This window comes from Microtus oregoni, unplaced genomic scaffold, assembly GCF_018167655.1.
Source record: "Microtus oregoni isolate MIOR12 unplaced genomic scaffold, Mior012 000109F_ref0000275, whole genome shotgun sequence".
Taxonomy (NCBI): domain Eukaryota; kingdom Metazoa; phylum Chordata; class Mammalia; order Rodentia; family Cricetidae; genus Microtus; species Microtus oregoni.
The window spans coordinates 2743260-2769638 of record NW_024544727.1 but is presented as its reverse complement, the minus strand read 5'-3'; the positions used below and the strand labels follow the sequence as shown (position 1 = coordinate 2769638).

At 45.7% G+C, this 26379-nt stretch overlaps 2 protein-coding genes across 4 annotated transcripts; one reads left to right on the top strand and one right to left on the bottom strand.

Moving 5' to 3' along the window:
* Nucleotides 1–3: 3 nt before the first annotated feature.
* On the bottom strand, nucleotides 4–21989 carry LOC121443546 (45 kDa calcium-binding protein). Of its 3 annotated transcripts, none has more exons than XM_041645322.1 (7): nucleotides 21834–21989; nucleotides 18213–18542; nucleotides 14411–14547; nucleotides 13297–13410; nucleotides 1218–1376; nucleotides 859–1034; nucleotides 4–440 (listed from the first exon to the last, which is right to left on the bottom strand). In XM_041645322.1, exons 2-7 carry the CDS (start codon nucleotides 18515–18517, stop codon nucleotides 264–266), a joined length of 1068 nt encoding a protein of 355 aa, XP_041501256.1. In that variant the 5' UTR covers nucleotides 18518–18542; nucleotides 21834–21989; the 3' UTR covers nucleotides 4–263. The 3 variants fall into 3 exon arrangements, with proteins under 3 accessions (XP_041501256.1, XP_041501257.1, XP_041501258.1); XM_041645323.1 differs by lacking the exon at nucleotides 21834–21989 and adding an exon at nucleotides 21584–21733; XM_041645324.1 differs by lacking the exon at nucleotides 21834–21989 and adding an exon at nucleotides 21577–21687.
* LOC121443545 (beta-1,3-galactosyltransferase 6-like) lies at nucleotides 21948–25031 on the top strand. The gene has a single exon (XM_041645321.1). The coding sequence runs from the start codon at nucleotides 22010–22012 to the stop codon at nucleotides 23228–23230; it is 1221 nt and encodes a 406-aa protein (XP_041501255.1). The 5' UTR covers nucleotides 21948–22009; the 3' UTR covers nucleotides 23231–25031.
* Nucleotides 25032–26379: the final 1348 nt, after the last annotated feature.

The window sequence follows — 26379 nt, the reverse complement described above, 5'->3', positions numbered from 1 at the left end:
ACATAGCCTAGTAAGCACATCTTTAATACGTCTGGGCCATGCTGTGGCAGAAGCTGAACCAGAGCATATGGACACAGCAGAAGAAAGGAGGTTCTGGGACAGCACTTTTAGGGGTCATGGTAGCCCCCAGACACAGAGAAGGTAGCATTTCAAACCCACCCTGGGACCCAGTCAACCACAGGTCTCACTAGACCACAGGCCCCTTGAGGTGTAGGAAGGGTCAGACAGGAGACTGGCAGCCTGGCTCCGGCTGAGGGGCATGCTCAGAACTCCTCATGCACGTTGCGGGCATAGTCCATCAGCTTGCTGCCAGTGAAGAACTCGCTATACTTGAGGATCTCCTCAGGTTCCAGGTGGTGGTTCTGGTTCTCATCAGCAATGGCGATCATCTGCTTGGCTTCATTGAGGGCATTGTATTCGTTCATGGGGTCCATGTAGTTCTGTGAGATCCAGATATAAGTCAGCGGCCTATACCTGGCACCCTATCAACAGGGAGGCCCTGTGCTAGCCCAGAGGTCACTTCAGAAGTGGGGCTAGTATGTGCTTCCTATTCTGGTTCCATGCAAAAGGGGCCTTAGGAGTCCCTAACACAGAGTGGAAGATGTAGCTCTGAGATGGAACAATTATTTAGCATGGAATTCATCCTGAGCACCAAAACGAATTTCCAGATGCCTTCCACAGACTAGGGAGTTGCTTTCTAGAGGCTACAGGTTTCATAAGACTTTCCTATCTCTTGAATGCGAGTACTAATGCTGATGCCCCCCCCCCCGTTCTCATCATCATGTCGGCAAGCCCCCTTTTCTCTGGGACCTCACTATAGGATGAACCCACAACCCCCAAACCCACACCCTTGCTCACCTCCAGCTCCTCCATGGTCACAATCCCATCATGGTTGGAATCAATCAGTTCCTCAAACTCTTTCTTCCTGTCTTTCACCCAATTGTCATCAATGTCTTGGCCTTGCTGGTTCTCAACAGTGCCCACGGGCAACGAGATGAATTCAGGCAGAGACAGCTGCTTATCGCCATCCTGGTCTGTAGATAAGGGTGGGGAGAGGAGGTGTTCAGCTTGGGCTTTACCAAAAACACCTCCTCAGAAACCAAAACAGGATAAGCCCCCTACCCTGAGGCGTGGTGTCCCTTTCAGCAGTGCAGTGCTCCCAGCCCACTGGTCACCCTCAGGTCCAGAACAGTGTCACAGTCGGTGACAGGCCTTACCCAAGTCCCGAACAATCTCCTTCACCATGAACTTGAGCATGCCCCGGCTATGCTCAGGGTGAAGGAATGAAAGGAACTCATCCTCAGTCAGCAGCAGGTCTGCAGGCGGATTGTCTGCCTGGTACCAGCGACCTTTGAGGTTCTCAAGGACTTCCTGTGCTGTGAGAGGCAGATTAGTGACTATTAGGCATGCTGGACACTAACGCAAGCACCCACAAGGTTTTACTTGAATTTAAAACGGCCATCATCTTCTGGGCTCAAGACTAAGGGTGCTAGCCCACCACCCAGAAGAGTCTGGCCCTTGGGAGGAGACAAACAGGACCCCCGGACACTGCCCAAGCCGCCTTCCCTGCACGCTCCAAGTTGTTTATTCCTCATCAGAAACGGAAATTTCACCGAGACTGAGGCTGACTCACCCTTATTGACGTCTATAGGAACAAAGGTGTCATTTTTGTTCCTCTGTACGTTTTCATGTGCATTATCATTCGGAGAGTATAGAATGCAAAAAACCCAGTTTCTAGAAATGACTGCGGCAGTGAGCAAAGCTTCCCATGAACTCTAGAAATGATTGCCTATGCATCCTCTAATGTCTCCCATGTTCCCAGGGCAGAAATCAATTTTCCTCCATGTGGGACTCAAGACAGTCAGTGACTATGTACCATTGCCTATGCATCCTCTAATATCTCCCATGTTCCCAGGGCAGAAATCAATCTTTCTCCATCTGGGACTCAACAGTCAGTGACTATGTACCATTGCCTAGGCTTCCAAGTTGCTCAGCTCCAGGAACTCTAAGAATCGTTGCCTGAGTCTGACTCTGGCCACATCCTGACTGTAGCAGCCCCTTCATTAACCTTTAAGTGCCTGGTCACCACAGACAGGCCAAATGGCCAAATGCACGGTATTTCCTGTGTTAATCTAACCTGACTAACAGGACTCACTTAAAAAATGATGGGGAGGGGGCTGGAGAGATGGCTCAGAGGTTAAGAGCATTGCCTGCTCTTCCAAAGGTCCTGAGTTCAATTCCCAGCAACCACATGGTGGCTCACAACCATCTGTAGTGGGGTCTTGTGCCCTCTTCTGGCCTGCAGGCATATACACAGACAGAATATTGTATACATAATAAATAAATAAATATTAAAAAAAAATGATGGGGAGGGGGCTGAAGAGATGGCTCAGAGGTTAAGAGCATTGCCTACTCTTTCAAAGGTCCTGAGTTCAATTCCCAGCAACCACATGGTGGCTCACAACCATCTGTAATGAGGTCTGGTGCCCTCTTCTGGCCTGCAGGTATACAGACAGACAGAATATTGTATACATAATAAATAAATAAATAAATATTTAAAAAAAAATAATGGGGAATGGGATACATTGGCTCAGCCCTGTAGTCCTAGCTGCTTGGGAGGCTGAAGCAGGCAGCTCATTTGAATGATTATCTCATAAAGTAAAAATAAAGACAAAAAAGTGGTAGAAGGCAGACTTCTCTGCCAAGACTCCCACCATGCACTGAGGAAGACCTACTAGCATTATACAAAAGAGATTATACAGCATAGGCCTCTCCTCTAGGATACTATCAAGGGCTTAGATCACCTCAGTCAAAGGCCCTTCAGTGGGTTGAGGACAGGATGTGAATACACAGGCTTTAACTATTTTAATGATAAGTGTCCCTCACCGTCTAGGGCACTTGAATACCTGATCCCAGTAATGCTATCTGGAGAGGTTTAGGAGGTGAGGCCTTGTTGGAGAAAGTACATTCCGAGGGGCAGGCTCTGAGTGCTTACAGTCTCTCACTTCCAACTCATGTGCCCTACTTCACGCTTGCAGTTCAAGATGTAAGCTTTTGGCTTCTTGCTCCTGCCACCATTCTGGACTCTAACCCTCTGGAACCATAAGTTTTTTGGTCATGGTACTCTATCACAGCAACAGAAAAGACTAATAGAGAAGTTGGCACCAGACAGAAGGGTGTTGCTGTAAAGAATCTGACCTGCTGGTTTTGAAGAATGAGAAGATCAGGGAATTTTGGACTCAGAAAGTGTGTGAATGCTATAAGCAGAGCTTACAGGGCCATGACAGTAGGAGCCCGGAAGATGGTAGTGCTAGGAGCAAGGCTGTCTGTGCAGGCCTAGCTCAAGAGGTTTCAAAGGGAAACAATATTAGCAACTGGGCTAGAGGGCATTCTGGTAATATTTTGGCAAATAACCTGGCTGCCTTTTGCCAGATTTTACCCAAAGCTAAATTTAAAAGTAATGAAATAGAAGTTGAAGAGATTGTCCGGTGATTAAGAGCATGGATTACCTTTGCAGAGGACCCAGGTTCAATTCCTAGCATCCATATGGTACAATGTGGTAATCCTTCTGTATGATGTGAATATGTATTACTCTCATTGGTTAATAAAGCAAGCTGATTGGCCTATAGCAAGGCAGAATAAGGCTAGGCAGAACAGTCACACTGAAAATGCTAGGGGAAAGAAGAGAGGAGTCAGAGAGTGCCAGCTGTCACTAGCCACATGGCATACACAGATCAACAGAAACGGGTTACCTTAAATGTAAGAGCTAGTTAGTAAGAGCTTAAGCTATGGGCCGAGCATTTATATTCATATATTCAGCCTCTGAGTCGGTTATTTGGAACTGGGCAATCAGGACGGAGAAAACTGTTTACATATGGCGCCCAATGTGGGGTGGGGATCTACATAAGACCTGAGAAAGTTTTAAAAAGTATCTAAATAAAAACACAGCCACACTGGGCTTCCTAGTCTCTCATGCTGGCCACATTACAGAGACACATCTCCAGACAACTGCCCTCGAGATGGAGCTGGCCACCAACCTCCATGAGCAAAGTGGCATAGTAGATGTCGTAATCTCTCACAGGCCGCAGCAGAGAAAGGTGTCTCTTGGCTGCTGTCTTCAGACCTGGGCTGTGAGTGCCAGCTCGCTGCATGATGGATTTGAGGTTTTGTCCTCATAGACATAAAATATTACAGATACACAGTAAGGACAGATTCAGGCAGAAAGAACCTCTAAAGGAGTTATAGTGCATTTAAAAATATATGTAGGCTTGGGAGAGAAAAGAAAAAGGGTAGAGAAGGTCCTTTAAAAAATGAAGTAGGGCTGGAGAGATGGCTCAGAGGTTAAGAGCATTGCCTGCTCTTCCAAAGGTCCTGAGTTCAATTCCCAGCAACCACATGGTGGCTCACAACCATCTGTAAGGAGGTCTGGTGCCCTCTTCTGGCCTGCAAGCATACACACAGACAGAATATTGTATACATAATAAATAAATAAATATAAAAAAAATTAAAAATGAAGTAATGGGCCAGGCGGTGGTGGCGCACGCCTGTAATCCCAGCACTCGGGAGGCAGAGGCAGGCGGATCTCTGTGAGTTCGAGGCCAGCCTGATCTAGAAGAGCTAGTTCCAGGACAGGAACCAAAAGCTACGGAGAAACCCTGTCTTGAAAATAAAAAATAAAAAAAAAAAAAGAAGTAAAGGGGCTGGAGAGATGGAGAGATGGCTTGGTGGTTAAGAGCACTGACTGCTCCTCCAGAGGATCCAGGTTCAAGTCCCAGCACCCATATGGCAGCTCACAACTATCTGTAAAAAAAAGTTTCAGGGGATCTGACACCTTCACGCCAATGCACATAAAATAAAGTTAAATAAATAATAAAAAAAAATCTTAAAAAAATTTTGGCTGACTGGGCGGTGGTGGCGCACGCCTTTAATCCCAGCACTCGGGAGGCAGAGGCAGGCGGATCTCTGTGAGTTCGAGACCAGCCTGGTCTACAAGAGCTAGTTCTAGGACAGGCTCCAAAGCCACAGAGAAACCCTGTCTCGAAAAACCAAAAAAAAAAAAAAAAAAAAATTGGCTGCTAAGAGACCTTGGATTATGAAAATTGCTATATTAACCCATCCCTATATATTTTTAAATTATTTTGAGTTCAAAATTTAAGTCAAAAGATGTGTTACTTTGGGGGAGAGGTTATGCTTTTGTTTCCACAGGAAATGAGAAGCTATGAAGTCACTCTAGGTTAAGAAAAATCAAATTTGAAAAAAAAAAAAGAAAAATTAAGTTTGATTGAGAAAGATCCCCTGAAATCCTGACTACAGACTTGGAAAATAAACCGAGAGCAACTACAAGACACATGATGTGTATTTTACCTGCTCAACATATAACCAAAAAAGCATCTATGGCTCATTTGTGTACAATACACAGTCTATACGTACATTAATACAGACATGCATGTCATCTTTAAAAGTTTATGTATTTTTAGAACAAGTGGACCAGACAGCAATAAAAACGGCCCAGATGATCCAGCATCCAGAACAGCTTCAAGGCTGCTGAGATGCTCCATCCTCACACAACACCCCAGTCAGGACCGAAAATCATCCTCATTTTCTCAGAGTCACCATTACCAGTGCCCTCAATCAACAAGAAGTCTGGAAAACTATGCCCACCCTCCCAAAATATTGGTTATAAATGTTTGTTTTCATTTAAGGAGGTTTGTGTACAAACTGTTATTGGTCTTGTGGTGAGCCCACAAGTATTATACAGCAAATGTACAGCTGACAGATCATCGGACGATCACGGTCAGTGTACACATGCACTCCATCTGGAGAGCCCATTCTGCAGAGCTGTGGGGGCATCTGTCCTTTGGATAAGTCACTGTCAGTTCTGTAAAATCTTGTGAGATCATGACGTTTCTCCCTTTTATAATATCCCAACAGTGTATCAGTGCATAAACCTGACTTTTCATTTTCCTGTAGGGCAACCAGATACCTCCCCCCACACCATGAAGCCATGGTGTGAAAAGGATTCGGACAGACCCTTGTTCTCATGGCCAAAATCCACATAAAAATATTCCCCCGCAAACCGTCTTTATTGATAGTGGTCACTGAAGTCTTCTGCTGACTTATCAGGCTACTAATACTCTGTATTACCCTTCACCTTGGTCTCAACTAACACAGGATCATAACCCAGGAGATTAACTGCTTATACAGGAAAAAGGCCTGAGTCTCTAAAACTAGCTTCAGAGGGAAAAAATTCTCACCTGGGCACCCTGCTGGAGTCAAAAGCAGGGTCCCCAGAAGAGACTCCTAACTGAACCACAGGTCAGTATAGCTACCAAGGCTGTGCTCCCAGCAACAGGGGAACCTCTCAGCCATGCCCCTCTGAGATGTAAAGAGCTCCTTGCCAGACCCACCAGTTTCTTATGACTGTGAAAGTGCATGCTTGATACTCTTGTCACTGCCTATGGAATTGTTAACTTGTCTGTAAGCCTATATAAACTGAAAGCTTTGTGGAGATCACTCCTTTTTACCCTTTTCTACCCTTAGCTTTACCTTTGCCCTTATCCCTTACTCTCACCCTTATGTCTGATGCCCTGCTCTTAGCCCTTATGCTCATCTCCCCTAAGGAATAAAAACCTTTACGAAGGGGGGAGGAGGGGGAGGAAGGTGGGAGGCTGGGAGGAGGTGGAAACTTGTTTTTTTTTCTCCTTTTCTCAATAAAAAAAAAAAAGGAAAAAAAAAAACCTTTACGAAAAGCGTGCCTAAGTCATCAGTTCATTCTCCCCTCAGATCCCGTTCCCAAGCCAGTCCTGACTTATCAGAGAAGTCCTACCCTAAACCCTGAGCGAGTGCTGAGGCTGGAACTCAGAGCTCCCGATAGGTCATAGTCAAGAAAAGACTAAATAAAAAAAAATTAAATTCAAAATCTCTTTCTAAAAGAAGAAATGGGGATATAATAGATATGATATAAAAATGTGGGGAAAAGGGTAGATTATTGAATCTACTTTAATAAAAAAAACCAACTGTTAATCTCAAAATATTTTACATTGGTATAGATTTTGGTTTATTGATACAAATTTAAAGTTAATTTGTTATACTGTATATATATTTCTACTCTTGCTTAAGATACTGTGTTTATACAGTTCATTTAAAAATGTACTATAGCCGGGTAGTGGTGGCACACATCTTTAATCCCAGCACTCCGGAGACAGATACAGGTGGATCTCTGTGAGTTCGAGGCCAACCTGGTCTACAAGAGATAGTTCCAGGATAGGCTCCAAAACTACAGAGAAACCCTGTCTCAAAAAAACCAAAACTATATAATTAAGAAACACAGATTAGTAGTCATCTGTAGTTGTCAAACAGTCAGGGTTTCTAGGTATACAAAGATATTTCAGATAGATAGGTAATCATCAAACACTTCAAAGACCTGCAGATTATGGCATTTAAAGTGCTTTAATAACTTGGACTTTTCACAATAGTGAGACACGTCTGCTCCTGGCAACACCAGTTCACTTCAGAGAAGATGAAGGACATCAAAGAAACTCCATATGGAGTCTGTTTTCTTTAAGGCAAAAGCTAGCCACGTGGGCAGAGACTGCTCTTTTGTCTCAACTGCGGACAGCTACTGTCCAAACTGGGGCAGCAGGACACAAAAAAAGGTAACTGCCGAACTCTGCCAACATAAGGTAGGACAGTCCTTCAAAATCCCATGCTTCACAGAAAAGTCTGTCAGCTATGTTCCAACATAACAGAGAAACTTTGGATGACTGTCCAGGCAACAAGATGTCCCGTTCTCAGGTAACATTTCATTCTTCTGGGGTCTTTAGTTTTTTTTGTTTGAGGCAGGGTTTCTCTGTGTTTCCCTGGCTGCCCTGGAACAGATCAGGCTGGCCTCGAACTCATAGAGATCCACCGGCCCTTGCCTCCCAAATGCTGGGATTTAAGGTGCATGCCACCATGCCCAGCCCCTTTTGGGGTCTTTAATGGAGTTAAAGACTAGATAGTCATAGTTATAATTTTTCTTAGTTATAACAAAAGGTCAATAAATAAGATATAAAACTTTAGACTTGCCAAGATAAGATAGATAATAATATATTTTCTCTAATTTTGCCAAATACAAATGAACTAGATATTGTAACTATAATACTTAATAACTATTTTTGTTGTATATAACCTTACTATGCTAAAGTTAAAACTTTTCTTTTTAATTAGACAAAAAGGGGGAAGTTCTATGGGATAATCCTGCTGTATGATGTGAATATGTAGGCTAGGCAGAAAAGCCAAACTGAGCCGGGCGATGGTGGCGCACGCCTGTAATCCCAGCACTCGGGAGGCAGAGGCAGGCGGATCTCTGTGAGTTTGAGGCCAGCCTGGTCAACAAAGGGAGTTCCAGGACAGGCTCCAAAGCTACAGAGAAACCCTGTCTCAAAAAACCAAAAAGAAAAAAGAAAAAAAGAAAAAAAAAAAAAAAGAGAGAGAAAAGCCAAACTGAAAATGTTGGAGAAAAGAAGGGAAGAGTCAGAGAGATGCCAACCAGCTGCCAGGGAAGCAAGATGCTAGAGGACAGGTAAAACCATAAGCCATGTAGCAATACACAGGTAAACAGAAACAGTATAATTTAAATGTAAGAGCTAGTTCATAATAAGCCTGAGCCACTGGCCGAGTATTTATATTCATATATTCAATCTCTGAGTCAGTCATGGGACTAGGCAGTCAGGACAGGAAGGCTCCATTCACAATATGGCAGCTCACAACTGCCTGCAACTCCTCTTCTAGCTCTCTTGAGCACCAAGAATGCACAGGTGCATATACATATATGCAGGCAAAACACTCATACATTAAAAAAAAAAGTAATGGACTAATTAGTTTTCATAGAGTTTTTTGTTTGCTTTATTTTTTCAAGAAAGGATTTCTTTGTGTAACAGCTCTGGCTGTCCTGGAAATCACTTTGTAGACCAGGCTGGCTTCAAACTCACAGAGCTCTTCCTGCCTGTCTCCTAAGTGCTGTGATTAAAGATGTGTGTCACCATTGCCCAGCTTGGTGGAGATATTAAGACAGGAAAATATTGAATCTGTGGTGTAGTTACTATACAAGTCTACAATGAAAAAGAACAAATGGGGAAGAAATATAAAATGTAGTTTGGAGAAGAAGAGAGAGAACTAAGAAACTTAATGTCACAGCCAAGACATATACTGGAAGAGCTTGTAACTTGTTAAAGAGACTAGTGTCATTAAAGAGAGGCCTAATCTGCACTGGAACAAAGGGACTGGTGTCCGTAGTGGGAAAACCCCACTCAGCTAAGTTAATAAAGGGAAAAGGCCTAAGGAACTTTCTGCTCCTAGAAAGAGAAAATGAAAACTATTACTAATGCGGTTCAAGGGGGAATCATTCCAGGCTGGCAGCTGAACTTTGCAGTGTTAACCACGTGGTACTTTAGAAACATAAGAGTCCAAGAGTGAAGAAGTGATGGAGTTTTCCTCTATACTCGCAGAAAGTTGCTGAGGCCAGGCAGCTTACGGCAGGGAGGTCCTTGCATGAAGGCCGAGAGGCCACTGAGTGAAATGTAAAAGTGAAACCTGGGTTGTAGTAGACACCCCAAGATGTTGACAATGCCAGACCTGTGGGGTGTCTGCCAAGGAGAGTTGCATACAAGCAGTTACACCAACCCAAGAGAAACATGTATGCTGCAGGCAGGAAAGCAGGAGGGACAGCATTATCTAAACCCTTTGATACTGGACATGGAGTTATAAGATTTGGTATCTGCCCTGCAGGATTTCAGTTTTACTTTGGTTCAGTATTTTTCACTATGCCCCCTCTCCTGACTTTTGGAATAGTAATGTATATTCCGTACCATTAGATGTTAGAAGTATATAATTTGCTTTTTATCAATTTTACAAGGCATTACAATCAACAGATTGCCTTGTGTCTCAGAAGAGATTTTGGACTTTTATGCAGTTCCCTATGGGTGATAAGAGCACCTTGCTTGTAAAAAACAGGATTCCTGTGACATTTCAGCTGATCTTGTTCAGTCAGCCCAGAAGAGAATGTGTGCTGGGACAGCCTATCTCCCAAGACCATCTGTCTCACTGGGTACATAATTTCAGGAAGGAGTTCAGACCCATAGTCCCCAACACCCTCAACCCATCCGTATAAAGAGTTACAGCCAGCTTTTTCCTTTGGCAGACCCCTCGATTTGCCACACGAGAAAGGCTGCCTCTCATATTAATAAACATGTATCATCCACTGAAGGTCAGACCCTGATTCTTTTCTGCCTTCTGTCCCTTTACCCTGCCTCAAAATCTAACAATGGGGAACAGAAGTGCACACTTTTAATCCTAGGGAGGCAGAAGAAGGTGGATCTCTGGGAGTTTGAGGCCAGCCATAGCTTGAGAGGCCCTCCTTGCTTAGTAAGCCTTCCTAGAGACCTTGAACGATATATAGAAAGGTGCCCTGTGGTTTAGTCTTTGCCAAAATGCTTCTGTGAAACACTGCAACATCCTCCCAGTATCCCTCACCTCCTCCACATCCATGACATCTTTAGAATCCCACTCTGAGGGCTGGAGAGACGGCAAGGAGATAAAGACCACTGGTTGTTCTTCCAGAGGTCCTGAGTTCAATTCCTAGCAAGCACATGGTGGCTCACAACCATCTGTAATGAGATCTGGTGCCCTCTTCTGGCCTGCAGGCATACATGCAGACAGAACACTGTATATATAATGAATAAAAAAAATCTTAAAAAGAAAAAAAAAAGAATTGCTTTTTTGTTGTTGTTGTTGTTTTTGGTTTTTCAAAACAGGGTTTCTCTGTGTAGCCCTGACTGTCCAGGAACTCAGCAATCCAACTGCTTCTTGCCTTCCAAGTGTTGGGGCAAAAGGCATGCGCCACCACTGCCTAGCAGCTTTTTTTAATTATTTTAGATTTTATGAGTATAAATGTTTTGCTGCATGTATGTGTGTGTACCACATATGTGCCTAGTACCCCGGGTATCAAGATTCCCTTGCAACCAAAGTTACAGGTGGTTGTGAGCCACCATGTGGGTGTGGGGAATTGAACCCAGATCCACTGCAAAAGCAACAAACCCTCTTAAGCACTGAGCCAACTCTCCAGTTCCTACCACCTTAAGATTTTTAAATAATCAACGGAATCGTAAGTTACCGTACATGAAAGATAAAGAAACAAAAATCATATAAAAAAAGCTGTTTTCCTGTACGTGATGGTTTTTTTATGAACACAGTTTGTTATGCATACACATCAAAGCTGCTTTCCTGAAGAAGTCTTGGTGTTCTGTCTCTTTATCAGAACCTCAATCTTATGGTGTGGTCACGAGACTATGGGGCTGGGAAGTATACATAAGGTAGGTAGTAGTTTTAATGAGAAGTGCCCCCCCCATAGTCTAGGGTTTACAATCCTCAGTTGAGGGCACTGTTTGGGAAGGTCTAGGAGTAGAGGCCTTTCTAGAAGTAAATCACTGGGAGTGGGCTTTTGAGTCTTGCCTACTTCCAGTTCACTCTGTTTTACGCTTGTAGTTTAAGATGTGAGTTCTCAGCTTCCTGCTCCTGCCACCATACTTCCTTCCTGCTGCTGGTATGGACTCTAACCCTCTGGAACCATAGGCCCAAATAAAGTCTAAGTTGCCTTTGGTAGTGTTTTAGCACAACAAAAACGTAGCTAATACACAGGCTCAAGAGAGTCAGATGTGGCTGAGTAGGGACCTCAGGCATGGAGATCTTTGATAGTGTAAGATCTAAACACCTCCAACTAAGTCATGAGGGTAGATCAAGCTCAGAGACACAGGAGTGGCGACATGTTTCACTCAGGATAGACACAAAGAGGCCAGAGTCAGACTACATTCCAAAGAAGTCACAGAGGTGAGGGTACCAAACACCCTGTAGCTCTGAAAGGTATCTTCAAAACAACCTGGACAGGCATATACTAGCCTCACTACAAGAAAAGGACGAGGACCTTCAAGAACCTCCAGCAATCAGCATGAAATGAAGGACAAGTAATGGAAACATAAAACAGAATAAAGGAGGGGGCTGGAGAGATGGCTCAGAGGTTAAGAGCATTGCCTGCTCTTCCAAAGGTCCTGAGTTCAATTCCCAGCAACCACATGGTGGCTCACAACCATCTGTAATGAGGTCTGGTGCTCTCTTCTGGCCTGCAAGCATATACACAGACAGAATGTTGTATACATAATAAATAAATAAATATTTTAAAAAAAAAACAGAATAAAGGAGAGGAAAATCAGATAATCTCTTTGGGAGGGATTCTCCCAAATTCTACTTAGCCATGTAGAATTCCTCTCACCAACAATACTAGTACTGTGGAAACTAAGGCAGAAAAACTGCTTTAAGTGCAAGGCTCCAACCTTCGGTGTGAGATCTTGCCAAAAAACAAAAACAAAAATGCTGGGCAGAAGCAGGCAGATCTCTGAGGTCAGCCTTTTCTACAATTCAAGTTCCTGGACAGTCATGGATACACAAAAAAACCTTGTTTTGAAAAACAAATAAGCAAAACAACAATTTAAAAAAAAAAGGAAGAGGAAAGAAATAGAAAAAAAAGGACAGAACTAAAATACCGGTCATCGTGGTAGTCAGTGTATGTGATCATGTGATCACAGCAGTAAAGGTTTCCAGCAGCTGTGCTGCTAGAAAGGCGTGAGGAGCTACTCTGTAGCCCCTGGCCGCTATTGAGGTCAGCTGCACAAACAAACTGAGGAGGAAGAGCACAGGTGTGCAATGTGTACATCCACCAAGAACTATATATAATGTGTCCAGCCCAGGAGTGGCAGCATTGGGAGTAACAGGACCAAGTCCTTACCCTCCACAGGCCAGATAAGGGCTGTAAATGAATCACCAGGAAATGAGGTGAAGGGGAAAAGGTCCAGGACTGGAGGCCGTAACAAGTAAGGTTCTTTAGTTATGCGTTATAAACCAGCCATTCAGACTTCCCTTCCTGACAAGCGTCCCTGAGGGCTTCCTATTACTCCCAGCTTCCTCTGAGTCCTGCTCCATGTCCCCAAGACCAGCACGTCTGCCCTCCAAGCCAGACTGTCCACATCTCTGTCTGGAAGTGATGTCACTCTTGAGGTCCCAGGGCACTGCTGAATGTTGTGGCTGTCACTGCCCAGCTCTGGTGTCTCAAGGCCTTGACAAAGGCTGCTCCCTCAACTAAAGTCTCTCTTACTCCCTACCTCTACTTTAAAACACCAAACCCCAAGTTTCAAGCCAAGGTAGAGTCAGCCCCCAACTCTTAGCCAGTCCACCCAGGCCAGCAGTGACCCAGGATTCAGCACTTACTCTCCTCATCCACTTTGAGCTCCTCATGGTTCCTGATGGCGTCAGCAATTTCCTTCTCATTGTGGCCTTTGCTTGCCAAAAACTTCACTTTATATTCATCCCAGGACACACGGCCTAAAAAGAGATCACCCCGTGAATATACTTGGCAAAGAAAGTTGGTCATGAAAAAAGTTATTTTAGGACATCTGCTAAAAATCCTTTGGCCACAGGCAGCCAGAGGGCAGAGGGTACAAACTCCTCTGTGCTCACTGCCTAGTACTAGGGGAGGCTGAAGACATATGCAGCTCCAGATATCTTGCCAGGGTGGCATTCGGGGCAGAGCAACCAGTATCCAGCTCTCAGCTTCGGTCGGTACCCTGTATCTACTTCCTCACCAGCAGAGTCAACTCATACTTTTATCCCCCAGGGCCAAGAGAGATACTGGCAGGCAGCACATGGCATGAGAACCAGGGAGGCATCGCAAACTTTTAAAAACTACTGGGTTTGTTGGCTTCTTGAGTAGGAGTAGTCTCAGTCTGTAGCCCAGACTAGCCCTGAACTCTTAGATTCCTGTTTCAGTCTCCTGAGCACTGAGACTGTTAACTAGGATCCGGCATTACTTTTAAATTAAAATACTTGGGTCACAGCTAAGGAGATGGCTGGGAAGTAAAGCATTTCCTGTGTAAGCATGAAGACCAGAATTTGAATCCTAACATCTATGTAAAAGCTGGGTGGATGTGGAGGTCCATCTATAATCCCAGCAGAGAGGCAGAGACAGGGAATCCCTGCATAAGCTGGCTAGTTAGGCTAATGGAATCAGTGAGCTCTGGACTCAAAACACCCAATGCTAATTTCATTTCAGCCTTCACTGGCATACGCACGTATGTGCCCACCCCCACACAAAAATACACACACATCAGAATTTCACAAAGAAACCACTTATGTCCGTGTGGTACCTGCTGTGCCCTTTGGTTTCAACAAGCACACAGCTACTGTCAGAAGCTAACTCATGCCTTGAGCATTCCGACTCTTCTGTCCCTTGGCCTGGGGACATCTTCAGGTCCTTCCCATAAGGCTGGGGTATCCTGGCCGACTCCACCCACTTCCCCTAGCTCTGCCACTTGGCCCACTGTACCGTCACCATCGGGGTCCACAGCCCTAAAGTGTAGTTTGTTTTCCTTCACAGCCTCCTGGAAGTGCTCTGCTGTTTTCTCCATAATCCAGTGCTGCATCTCCTTGGCGCTGATCCTCCGGTCGGTGTTCACATCTACCCTAGGAGCAGGTAATGGTAAGCATCAGACCAGGCACTAGGGCCTTCAACTAAGAGGCAAATGCTGCTAGTTCTGGGAACTCCACAGGTCTGTGAACCTGCCACAAAGAGCGGCTCTTCTCATTTGGAAGTGTCATAGAAAACCCAGAGGCTGGAGCTCACTAGGGGCCACCAAAGAAGACCAGGGGCCATCAAAAAGATTGTAGGGGAGCAGTTAAGTCAGAAGCTGCTATTTGAGGACAGAATAAACCATCATCGCGAACAAACTCTCTCCCACTGGAGGTACAAAGGGCAGAATCATAACCCTTCACTTAATCATTCATTAATAACTATTCGTTAATTTATTAACAACCCATTTAATTAATTAATTAGGTTTGTCAGGGCAGGGTTTTTCTGTGTAGCCCTAGCTGTCCTGGAACTCACTCCGTAGAGCAGGCTGGCCTCGAACTCACAGAGATCCACCTGCCTCTGCACCCCAAGTGCTGGAATTAAAGGCACTACCATATCAAGCTTATAACCCTTCTAATCATAGCACAGTCTTCATACTTTACATAAACACCTTTACATGCAACCAACGTATAGCAAAGCCCTTTGGGAAAACTGATATTTTGTTCAAGGACAGAACCAAGGTCTTGGTGAGAGAGACCTTGGGACTTGGGGAGAGATTGTAGGAATCCCTAAACACAGTTAGTAGAGGAAATGTCAGGAAGAGTCTGTGTCAGGGTCAGTGAAATGGTACAGTCTCTGTGAGAAAAAACACTTGCTACCAAGCCTGACAATCTCCTCATACACACACACACACACACACACACACACACACACAGCAAATAAGTAAGTAAATAAACAAATATGGACAGTCCTTATATGATGTGGGATTCACCTCTGTATGCTGTGAATATATTTTATTACCATTAGTTAATAAAGAAGCTGCTTTGGCCTATAGCAGGGCAGGAAACCCAAGCAGAGATGGAAGAAGAAAGAAGGAAAGATGACATGCAGCTGCCAAAGAAGACGTCAAAACCTTGCCAGTAAGCCACAGCCTGGTGGCAATACACAGATTAATGGAAATGGGTTAATTCAAGATATAAGAGCTAGCTAGGAATATGCCTGAGCCATTGGCCAGTGTTGTAATTAATATAGCTTTTGTGCGATTATTCGGGTCATGGTAGGTGGGAAATGAAAGCCCAGTCTCTGTTTACACTTATAAGCTAAGCTACTATGAAGTTCAGTTCAGTCTGCCCATCTGAACCCTAACTTGGAAAGATACAACTTTTCTTCTGTCTTTCTTTTGGATGCTCAGAATCTAAGTATGCTTTTGCTGATCCTTTGGGTTCCCATACTCTTTCTCTAAAGCACCTTACCTGCCTACTATGTGGCTGTCTGTTACCACGTGGTGCACCTCCTTGCCAGTAACTCAAAAGGCATGGCATCTTTCCTTCTCTCTTGCATGCTTGTCTTCAGTCAACTGCTGAGACTTACAGCTTGCCTTCCCTGGGTTATTTTTCTTTTAGACTCTAATAAAATTGTCATCCATCTTCAAAAAATAAGTAAATGCAAAACTCAGTAAGAAAAGTAGGAGGTAAATGCTGCGATTTACCATATTTCAGTGTACATTTCTACCTCTGATCAAGATACTTATACACTGTTTACATTTGGAGGTCATTGTCCTCATTTATTGCACAGTTGTTTATTGTCTAAGTCTTTAAGTTAAATAGGTATTAAGAATTGAATAGATCAATAGTCATCTATGTTTGTCATACTTATAGTTAGACTTATCAGGTTCTTTAGATATATAGAGATAATATTCTGTATGGATAATCTTCAACCTCTTCAAAGAGCTGTAGAAAATGACATTTAAATAACTTAAGAGTTCTGTTGAAGTGAGACACAATCGCTCCTGGCAACACCAATCTATTTCCAAGAGAATGTTGAGCACCGAAGACACTCCACTTGGAGCTTGTCTTCTTCTTGGCAAAACTGGCCTTTGGGCAAGGAACTGCCCATACCTCAACCACTGACAAAATACATAGTATCCGGAAATGGATAAGCAGGACTGTCAAATCTTGCCAAGACAGGGTAAGATGGTTTTGAAAATTTTCTTGCCTTTGAAAATAGTCTGTCAGTTATTCTAGGCCTTAGCCAAAGTTGGTTGCCTCAATGTTGCAAATGAGACTTTGGGTAATTGCCCAGGTAGCCAGTTGTCTCTGTGATTTGTTGCATGTTTTGGAAGTTGCTTAACTGCACTTCCTAATCACTCAGGTAACATTATTTCCCTTCTTGGATCTTTGATGAGGTTGAAAACTAAGTAAGTGTAGTTACTTTCCTCTCATGACTTGGCCAAGTTATTATACAAGACTTAAGCTAGTTAGAATAGGATATTTGTTCTTATTGTATATAATTTTGTATTAGGTTTAGAACTCTCTTAGTTAAACAAAAGGGGGAGGTGCTGCGGGAAGGTTTACAGCTAGTAACTACCCGTGTACTGAGGCGTGGCCTCATAGACTATTTACCCGGATATGGAAACACGTCCATCCATCCTGTCTCTTGTCCCCCTGGTTCCCACTTGGCTAGTTCAGGTTGTTTTGGATCTCATCTTCATCTGCCTTCAAGCAGAGAATCCTGGTTTTGTAAGATTTCCCCCTAAATAAATAACTGTCTATCTCCCAGTTCTGAGCCAGTGTGCGATTTCTTTTAAGTGCCCAATATCTCTGCCCATCAGGTAAAAGGCAGGCACGGTTGCAGAAACCTTTCTCCTAGCCCTGAGAAAGCAGAGATAAAGCAGATGTGATGGTGTGGTGTATATCTTTAGTCCCAGGGTTTGGGAGGCAGAGGCCAGCCTGGTCTACACAGTGAGCTCCAGGATAGTCAGGGCTACATAATAGAGATCCTGTCTTAAAACACACACACACAAAGCAAGCAAGCAAGCACACAGAAGCAAGAGGATCACTTGTGAGTCCAAGGCTAGCCAGGGATACACAGTAAGGTTTTATCTCAGAAAAAAGAAAGGGAGGAGAGAGGGAGGCAGGAAGGGAGGAAAGGCACAAGAGCCTGTGTCCTCCTCCCCTCATCAGCTCTTGACCTATTATAGGTTTGTCAGATCTTTTTCCTGACAGCCCAGGGCCATCCCTACTCTACCTTGAACTATTATAACCTGCTGAGACCACTCCACTTTCCACTTGGCCTGACTTTATGTTTTTCAATTGATAAACCTATAGTTGGAACAGTAATGCACAGAATCCATGAGAGGGGGAGTGGGGGCAGAGGTCTACCTGTCCTGAGGTCTTTCTGGCCATGAGGACCTAAACATCAGTGTTGGCCCTACAAGTCCATCAAAGTACAAGGTGCTAGACAAAGCAGTGGTTCTCAACCTTCCTAATTCTGTGAGCTTTCAACACAGTTCCTCATGTTGTGGTGAGCACCAACCATGAAATTACTTTTGTTGTTATCTCACAATTGTAATTTTGTTACTGTTAGAATCATAATATCAATATCTGTATTTTCCAATGGTCTGAGGCAACCCTCGTGAAAGCGCCACTGGATCCCAAAGGGGCGGTGACCCACACGTTGAGAACCACTGTGCTAGAGGACCAGCTTATGACAAAGGGATTATCATCTCAAATGCTGTGTTCTTCAACACACACTCATAGGGGACTCATGAGACACCTACTTGGAAAAGATGACCATCAGCTTCCTCCGGCTTCTTCTTGGCTCCGAGTCCTCATCAAAGCCATCCATGTCCTTCCCCAGGAAAACTTCCTGGTGGAAGTCCCTGTTCAGATGTCCGTCCATCTCCAGTTTCACCCCGTTCAAATGGTCTGGGGGTAGGATCTCGTTTTCCTCCCTGTTGGTCGCTCTTTCCCGGGTGGATGAGTGGTTGGCTGGTCTGGCAGCTGCATCCATCAGGAGGACAAGGCCCAAGAGCCAGAGGCCATGAACAGCCAGACCACAGAGGGAACTCTGCCTGGACGTCATCGCCACCAGTCAGACCATGCGACTCCTGCAAGGTGTGAACCAGAAGTAGCAGTAAGGAAGAAAGGGAAACCACAGATCAAACTAGAGCCTGGGGTGCGAAAGTTCTGGGTTACTAGCACTGCCAAGAAAGCCGAAGGCTGAGGGCAGGCTCAACCTGACAAAGACAAACCAGGCCAGGTGATGATGGCGCATCCCAGCACCTGGTGACTCTATGAGTTTGAGGTCGGCCTGGTTTACAGATCAAGTTTCAGGACAGCCAGGGCTACACAGAGAAAATATGCTACACAGAGAAAGAACATATTTATTTTATAACATGATTTAATAATCAGGATCAACCACATATTCAAGCAGGATATGATGGCATTCACCTTTAATCCCAGAACACAGGAGACAGTCACAGGCGGAACTTTATGAGTTCAAGGCCAGTCTGGCCTACAGTGCTCTGAGCTGGCCATGGATAAACAGAAAGATTCTGCTTCAAAAATTCATGCATATGGAGCTGGTATTGGTAGCTCAGTCCTGGGGGTTGATCCCCAGCACCACAGAAAAAGATGAAGAGGGAAAAAGGAAAAAAGAAAGGCAACAGGTGGTATTTTTTACTTTTTAAAAAGAAACTGGAGGGATGTAACAGGAATGTTCTTTGGGCCACCAACCAGCTCCCAAATAAAGACAGAGAGACTTATTATCAATTAAGAATGCTCAGCCTTAGCATAGGCTTCTCCCACCAGCCCTTTTTAACTTAGTTTAACTTGTCTCTATTCATCTATATGTTGGCTCAGGGCTTTTTACCTTTCTTTAATTCTGTATGTCCCACTTTGCTGCTTCCTCTGACCCCTGGCATCTCCCTGTTGTCTTTCTTTCTCCTGGATCCTAAATTCCTCCTCCTACTTCATCTCCCTGCCTGGAAGTTCCACCTATACTTCCTCCCTTGCTATTGGCCATTCCGTTTTTTATTAGACCAATCAAGTGCCTTAGGCAGGCAAGGTAAAACAGCAACACATCTTTACATAATTAAACAAATATTCAGCAGCAGAGGAAGGCACTTGGCCAGGCTGAAGTCCCAACTCAGTTGTCACCACTTCCAGATGCTGATCTAGTCAGTATGCCACCTCTACATATCAACAGTACAACCTGCCAACAACACAGCAAGGCAAAACTGACCCCCTCCCTCCCTGGTTACTATTACAATGTTTAGTAGATAGCTGTGGTCACGCACTCTCCAGAGCTTGGCTAAGTCTTCTGACCTCTGTGTGTCTGTTTCTTACTAATCGCCCCCTACTTTCCACCTCAGTGTTTTGTGTGGAGTGGGGACACACACTGTGTGCTGAATAACTGAAAACCAGTCATCAGCAAACACCTGCACCAACCCAACAGAGACTACACACATACATTCACACGTGTGCCTCCATCAACATGTATCACTTAGGAAACGCTAGGAAAGCTGAAATGCCCGTGAAGTCTTATTTGACCAGAACGTGGAAAACGCATTTACTTCTTCCCAGTCTATCTTCCTGCCAATTTGCTGGCCTTCCAGGTGCAGCCTGGTCCCACCTATGTGCGGTAGCTGTCTCCTGTTCTGCCCCTGGAAAGGACCTTGTCAGACTTAGCTTCTTTTTCCCAACACTGCCAAGCTATTAGAACCTAAAAGACATTCAATCAATGTTGTCTTCAGAGACACTAAATATTACTCAAAAGCATAGAGTAAATCCACTGGAACAGTACTTAAGATGTGCCCTGGGAAGTACAGCCTACCAAGAGCCAGGAGCTAAAGGAGACTGTTGTCACCCAAGGCAAGGAGCCCCGAGATATGGTTCTATTCCTGATGTCTCTACTCTTCTGGCCATGGAAACACTAGAACCAACGCAACTTCCCCGGGTGTTAATTATACTTTGCTCCTTGAAGAACAAAGTTCTCAATTCTAACTATTCTGATAAACTATGTGGAACAGTCACTTATATATCATACATAAAAAGCAACCCAAAACAACCAGGACTCCATCAACTTACTTCCTCATACTGGTTCAGTTTTTTCCTTGCCCATGCTAGGCAAGAGTCCCCACTACTACCCCACAATGGTTATTTATCTTAATGCAAAAGTTTGCAGTATAGCTAAGCAAGTTGGGCAGCTGCTCTCTTCCTCCCCACCTAACCTGAAATCCCTAAGTCAGGATTTCAAGGAGCTTCATCTTGTCATAGCCCCTATACAAATCAGCTCTCAGCAAGTGGTCAACAGAGAAGTTACTAAGACCTTCAGAGGTGACAATGGTACCTCCTGACCTGGCATCAACAGCAGTCCAGTGACACATATATCAAAATAAGTCACAACTGTTCTATTTTATGATTAGCTGTTAATCTCTGTCTGGGCCTAATTTATAAGTTAAATGTTGCTGTAACTATAAACCTGACTTTCCGATTTCAGGAACCCACAGAGTGGTTGGGGGAATATTTGTACTTCTTTGCCATCCTTACAATTACAACTCTGATGAAACCAGGCATTTTTTGTTGTTGTTGTTGTTTGCTTGCTTTTGTTTTTGTTTGGGACAGGGTCTCACTATTGAGCCTTGTTTGGCTAGGAACTTGCCAAGTAGAGCAGGCTGGACTTCAAAGTGTTGTGCAAACTTCCTGCCCATTGGGATTACAGGCAAGAGGATCAGAGTTCAAGGCCAGCAGCCTCAGCTAAATTCCAGCCAATCTGAGCTATGTGAGACCCTGTCTCAAAACTCACAATAACAACAGCAAAAAGGAAAAAAAAAATCAAAAGAAAAAAAACCATCACAATCTAAAAAACAGCTACATAATCTAAAACCGTCCAAAGGCTGTTGGAGGACTGGTGTCTTGGCCCAGTTAGTAGAGTATTTGCCCCGCATTTGTAAGGTCCTGGATTCGATCTCCTCCAGCAACACAAAATAAGGATGTAAATAAAAATAAATAAAAGCTCTGTCAATTTAGGAACTGCACTCAATAGTACCAAACAGAGCTACCACCAAAGCCGGGCCAGGTATGAAGGTTTTAGCACAGGCCTTCAATTTCCAACTCGTAGAACTAGAACTCATGGCGCACATTTTACCGAAGACAAAACCGGGATAGAGATGCTGGAACACAAGTTGAGGTCACAACGCCAGCCGGTAACACAGCCCGAGCCTCAGTCCCCCGCGGCTCCGTGAGTTCCGGAATAAGCAGCCGGGCAAGAGAGCGGGCCACTCATAACAGGGCGACGGCGGGGTCAATCGGGATCAGACCCAAAGCGACCCGAACGATGGACGCGTGACCTTCCAAGCCCGCCCCTCACAAAGCAGCTTCAGGGACCCCTCACTCACCCCCGGCTTTCTGGAGCGCCGGGTCTAGGGAGCGCAGCTGGGCGCCCGCAAAGTCTTACGCGGACCTAGACTCAGGCCGCCGCCATCTTTCTTCCGGGAAGGGGCGAGTAAGACAACCGGGAACCGTGAGAGCGGGCACGGCCTCTGGAGCGAATCTTGAAGGCGCCATCTTTATCATGGGCGGAAGCAGCCTCCGAGAACCAACCAATAAAGCTGGCGCGCGAAGTCACGTGCCACGCATCCTTGACCCAGGCCTCGCCTTCCACGCCGCCCCGGCTGTCAGATTCAGGCACCCAGTAAGCGGGTTTCTCGGGGCTCCTCCTACCGCTACCAGGGCGAGCCCGCTACGCGGGTCTCCGAGTAGCGCAGGCGCCTTCCAGCCTCCGCGCTTGCGCACTCGGCGACCTCCCGCCCGCACCATGAAGGTACTCCGGCGGGCTTGGCGGCACCGGGTGGTGCTGGCCCTGAGCGGCCTGGCGTTTTGCAGCACCACGCTGTTGTATTTGGCGCGCTGTGCATCCGAGGGCGAGACGCCCGCAGCCGCCGGAGCCGCTCAGCCCCGCGCTAAGGCCTTCCTGGCGGTGCTAGTGGCTAGTGCGCCCCGCGCTGTGGAGCGTCGCAGCGCCGTGCGCAGCACGTGGCTGGCACAGGGGAGGCGCGGCGGCCCCAAGGACGTGTGGGCGCGCTTTGCTGTGGGCACCAGCGGCCTGGGCTCAGAGGAGCGGCGCACGCTGGAGCTCGAGCAAGCACAGCACGGGGACCTGTTGCTGCTGCCCTCCCTGCGCGACGCCTACGAGAACCTCACGGCCAAGGTCCTGGCCATGTTGACTTGGCTGGACGAGCACGTAGACTTCGAGTTCGTGCTCAAGGCGGATGACGACTCCTTTGCGCGCCTGGACGCCCTACTGGCAGAGCTACGCGCACGTGAGCCTGCACGCCGCCGTCGCCTCTACTGGGGCTTCTTTTCTGGGCGCGGGCGAGTCAAGCCCGGAGGTCGCTGGCGAGAAGCTGCCTGGCAACTCTGCGACTACTACCTGCCCTATGCTCTGGGCGGTGGGTACATCCTGTCATCGGACCTGGTGCATTACCTGCGCCTCAGCCGGGAATACCTGCGTGCATGGCACAGTGAAGATGTATCGCTGGGTGCTTGGCTGGCACCCGTGGATGTGCAGCGGGAACACGACCCGCGCTTCGACACAGAGTACAAATCACGGGGCTGCAGCAATCAGTACCTGGTGACACACAAACAGAGCCCGGAGGACATGCTGGAGAAGCAACAGATGCTGCTTCATGAGGGCCGATTGTGCAAGCAAGAGGTGCAATTGCGCCTCTCCTATGTCTATGATTGGTCAGCACCACCCTCCCAGTGCTGCCAACGCAAGGAGGGCATTCCCTGATGTCACTGCATGTGCTAGGGCCTCTCCGGACCCAGGTCAAGCTGCCTGGACAGTCTGGCCAATTGTCTGGGGTGAGCCTGGTTAATACAATTACTGTTGAGGCCTTGGGACCTCAGTTCATTTACGGATGGCCAGAGGCAGCTAACAACATCTAGTCCGTTCCTTGGAGGGTATGCTCATTCGTGGTCTTGTGTAAGGCCTGCCCAGGGGCATCTTGTATGGGTTTGTACATTGCATCTGCACCCCACACACACCCCAGTGTAATGCCACCTATCAGCCGTCTGGGGTGTGAGGGCAGGGGGCCTTTGCCCTTGATGAGTTTATGGTACTGCATTCCGTCCCTACTTACGATGTGCAGCTCACTGCGCTTTTTCGCAGACTGTTGGATTCATCTGTGTATTGCCATCAAAGTGTTACTTGCCAAAATTGTCATTGTATCCTTTGGACAAAGATCCATTCTGTTGTGTCTCCTGTTATGTACAAGTCTGAGATTTGACTTGATTTTTCAAGTCAGCTAGCTTAGAGAGTATTTTGTCTCTGAAGATAGTTTGGTAAATGTAATTCAGTTTCCTTGAAAACTATTTATAAATCTTGTAAATTTGTGTAGATAAGATTTTTAAGTTGAAAGCTTAACTTGTGTGGTGGTGCACAACTTTAATCCCAGCACTCAGGAGGCAGAGGCAGTTAGGTCTCTGAGTTCAAGGCCAGCCTGCTCTGCGGAGAGAGTTCTAGGACAGTCAGGCCTACACAGAAAAACCCTGTCTCAACCTCCACACCACCCCCCAAAAATAATTTGAGTATGTGCAAGTCTTAATTTTTTTAACTTTTTAAGAAAAATACTTTAATGTCAAAACTTGTATCTGTGTATTAATCTGTCGACACCCTGAGTGGCCAACCAGTTGCTGGACATATTTAAAACATAGAAAATTATTTCAACTGTCCATTTCTCTTTCAGGTCTCCTAATAAGTCCCTTTGTTTTTGTTTTTCTGAATAGACCACTTTTAAGGTTTTTCAGAGAGCATGAGCTTATGACTTTAAGGCACTTGGCAACTAGGATGTCCACACAAAGTTTGTCTTTCAAATATGCTTGGTTTGTTCACACAAACATTCCTAACAATATCTAAGTTAAGGCAGAAGCAGGTGGATCTCTGGGAGTTCAAGGCCAATTTGGTCTGCCTATTGAGGAAACCTGTCTCAAAAAAGAAAAGAAAGACAAAAACCCAGACGTCTCACCAAGCTGGGACCAGTTGTTTGGGCAGAAATGCTGCTGCAGGTTCCACTGAGGAATCTCCAGTGAATACATTTCTGAAGCGTGCGTGCTTGACCACTGCCCACTGTGCCGTCCCGTCCTTCACTTGTGATAGACAAAGGATGGCACCAGTCAAAGTCCAGGAGATCCTTGAGAGCGTAAGCCGATGGCCAGCACTAACAGGCAGGCTTGAGGGGCCAAGCATCAGTGGTCACTGAGGCCAGGACCACAAAGAGAGTCTGGAGTCCTCTTGGTGTCAACACTAACTATAGAAGCCTCTTACAGGAACAGTGCGATCCTAGAGACCATTTCCAGACTTCTGATTTTTGTGTCATTTCACTGGGTAGCCGCTTTGGACTAAGGGGTCATTGGCATACCATCCCCACCTTGGGGTTAGCTCATTAGCATATCACGACCTGTCCTGAATTAGGCTTGTATGTGGACTGCCAGGGGGCTTGTGATGGAGGAAGGTCATTGGTTAAATAAAAAGAAACTGCTTGGCCCTCATTGGTTAGAAGATAGGTGGGAGGAGTAAACAGAACAGAACGCTGGGAGGAAGACGAAGTCAGCTCAGACTCCACAGCTCTCCTCTCGGGAGCAGACGCCTCAGAGAGATGCCATGCTCCCAGCTCCCAGCTCCCAGGCAGACGCACGCCATGAAGCTCTGACCCAGGATTGACATAGGCTAGAATCTTCCCGGTAAGCGCACCTAGGGGCGCAACATAGATGATTAGAAATGGGCTAAATTAATATGTGAGAATTAGCCTAGAAGAGGCTAGATAGAAATGGGCCAAGCAATGATTAAATACAGTTTGTGTGTTGTTATATCGGCATAAGCTAGCCATGTGGGCAGCCGGAGTGCTGGGGACGCAGCCCCGCCACTCTTATTTACTACAAATGGCGCCCGACGTGATGGACTAAACCCACTTAAAAAACCTGAGAAGGCTTAAAAATAAGGGAGAGAGAGTTTAACACAGATTTTTGCTGTTTGTTGGTGGCGTGCTGTAGAGAGATTTCCTGATTCGGCAACAGTAGCAGAAAAAACGCTGTGTCATTTTAAAGCGCGACTTCCTGGGGCTGTGCCGCCATTGCGATCTCTGTCTGACTCCTGCGGGAGACAGAGCTTTTGAATAGAGCATTTGGAGTAAAGTGCTACAATTTTTTTGATGGCAACTAGACTCGCTGTGTTCTCGGGTCTGCTATGCTTGTTAGAGGCTCTCATCTAAGAGAGACTTCCTGACTCAGCTTTAGCTGCAAAGATTGCAGCTCTTTTAAGAGGTCCTGCCACGAAACACTTAAACAGTGTTGATGAAAAGCTGAACGCATGCTTTTTGGTTTTCAGCCATAGCAGGAAAAAAGCTGCGCCATTTAAAAATGCCGGCTTTCTGGGCTGTCCTGCCAGGGCAAACTCTGACTCTTTTACGCAGGCGGTTTGTGCGGTTTGCAAGGACAGGCTACTGAAGCTCGCTTGCTGGCAGGGACCTTGAAATGCCATAGATTTGTGGCAGTAAACATGGCTACAGCCAGTACCTCAGCCATGAGGCTGGAAAGCTGAGGAATGGACTGGATCTAGCTGGCAAAGCCAAGGCTTTAGTCCTACTGAGATTGCTTGGTAAATTAAAGACTCATGTGGTCAGGAAAACAGAGAGAGATACAGTAAAGAGAGCGTCAAAGACAAACAAAAATTTTAAATGATTTACAGCGTGTTAAAAATATATACAGACTAAAAGTTGAAGTTCTTAAAGTAAAACACAAAAAAAAGGAAGAGAGTTGTTGTGTGTGGTAGTACACACCTTTAATCCCAACACTTGGGAGGCAGAGGGAGATTGACCTCTGTGACTTCAAGGTGTGGTAGCACATGCCTTTAATCCCAGTGCCTAGAAGGCAGAGACAAACAGA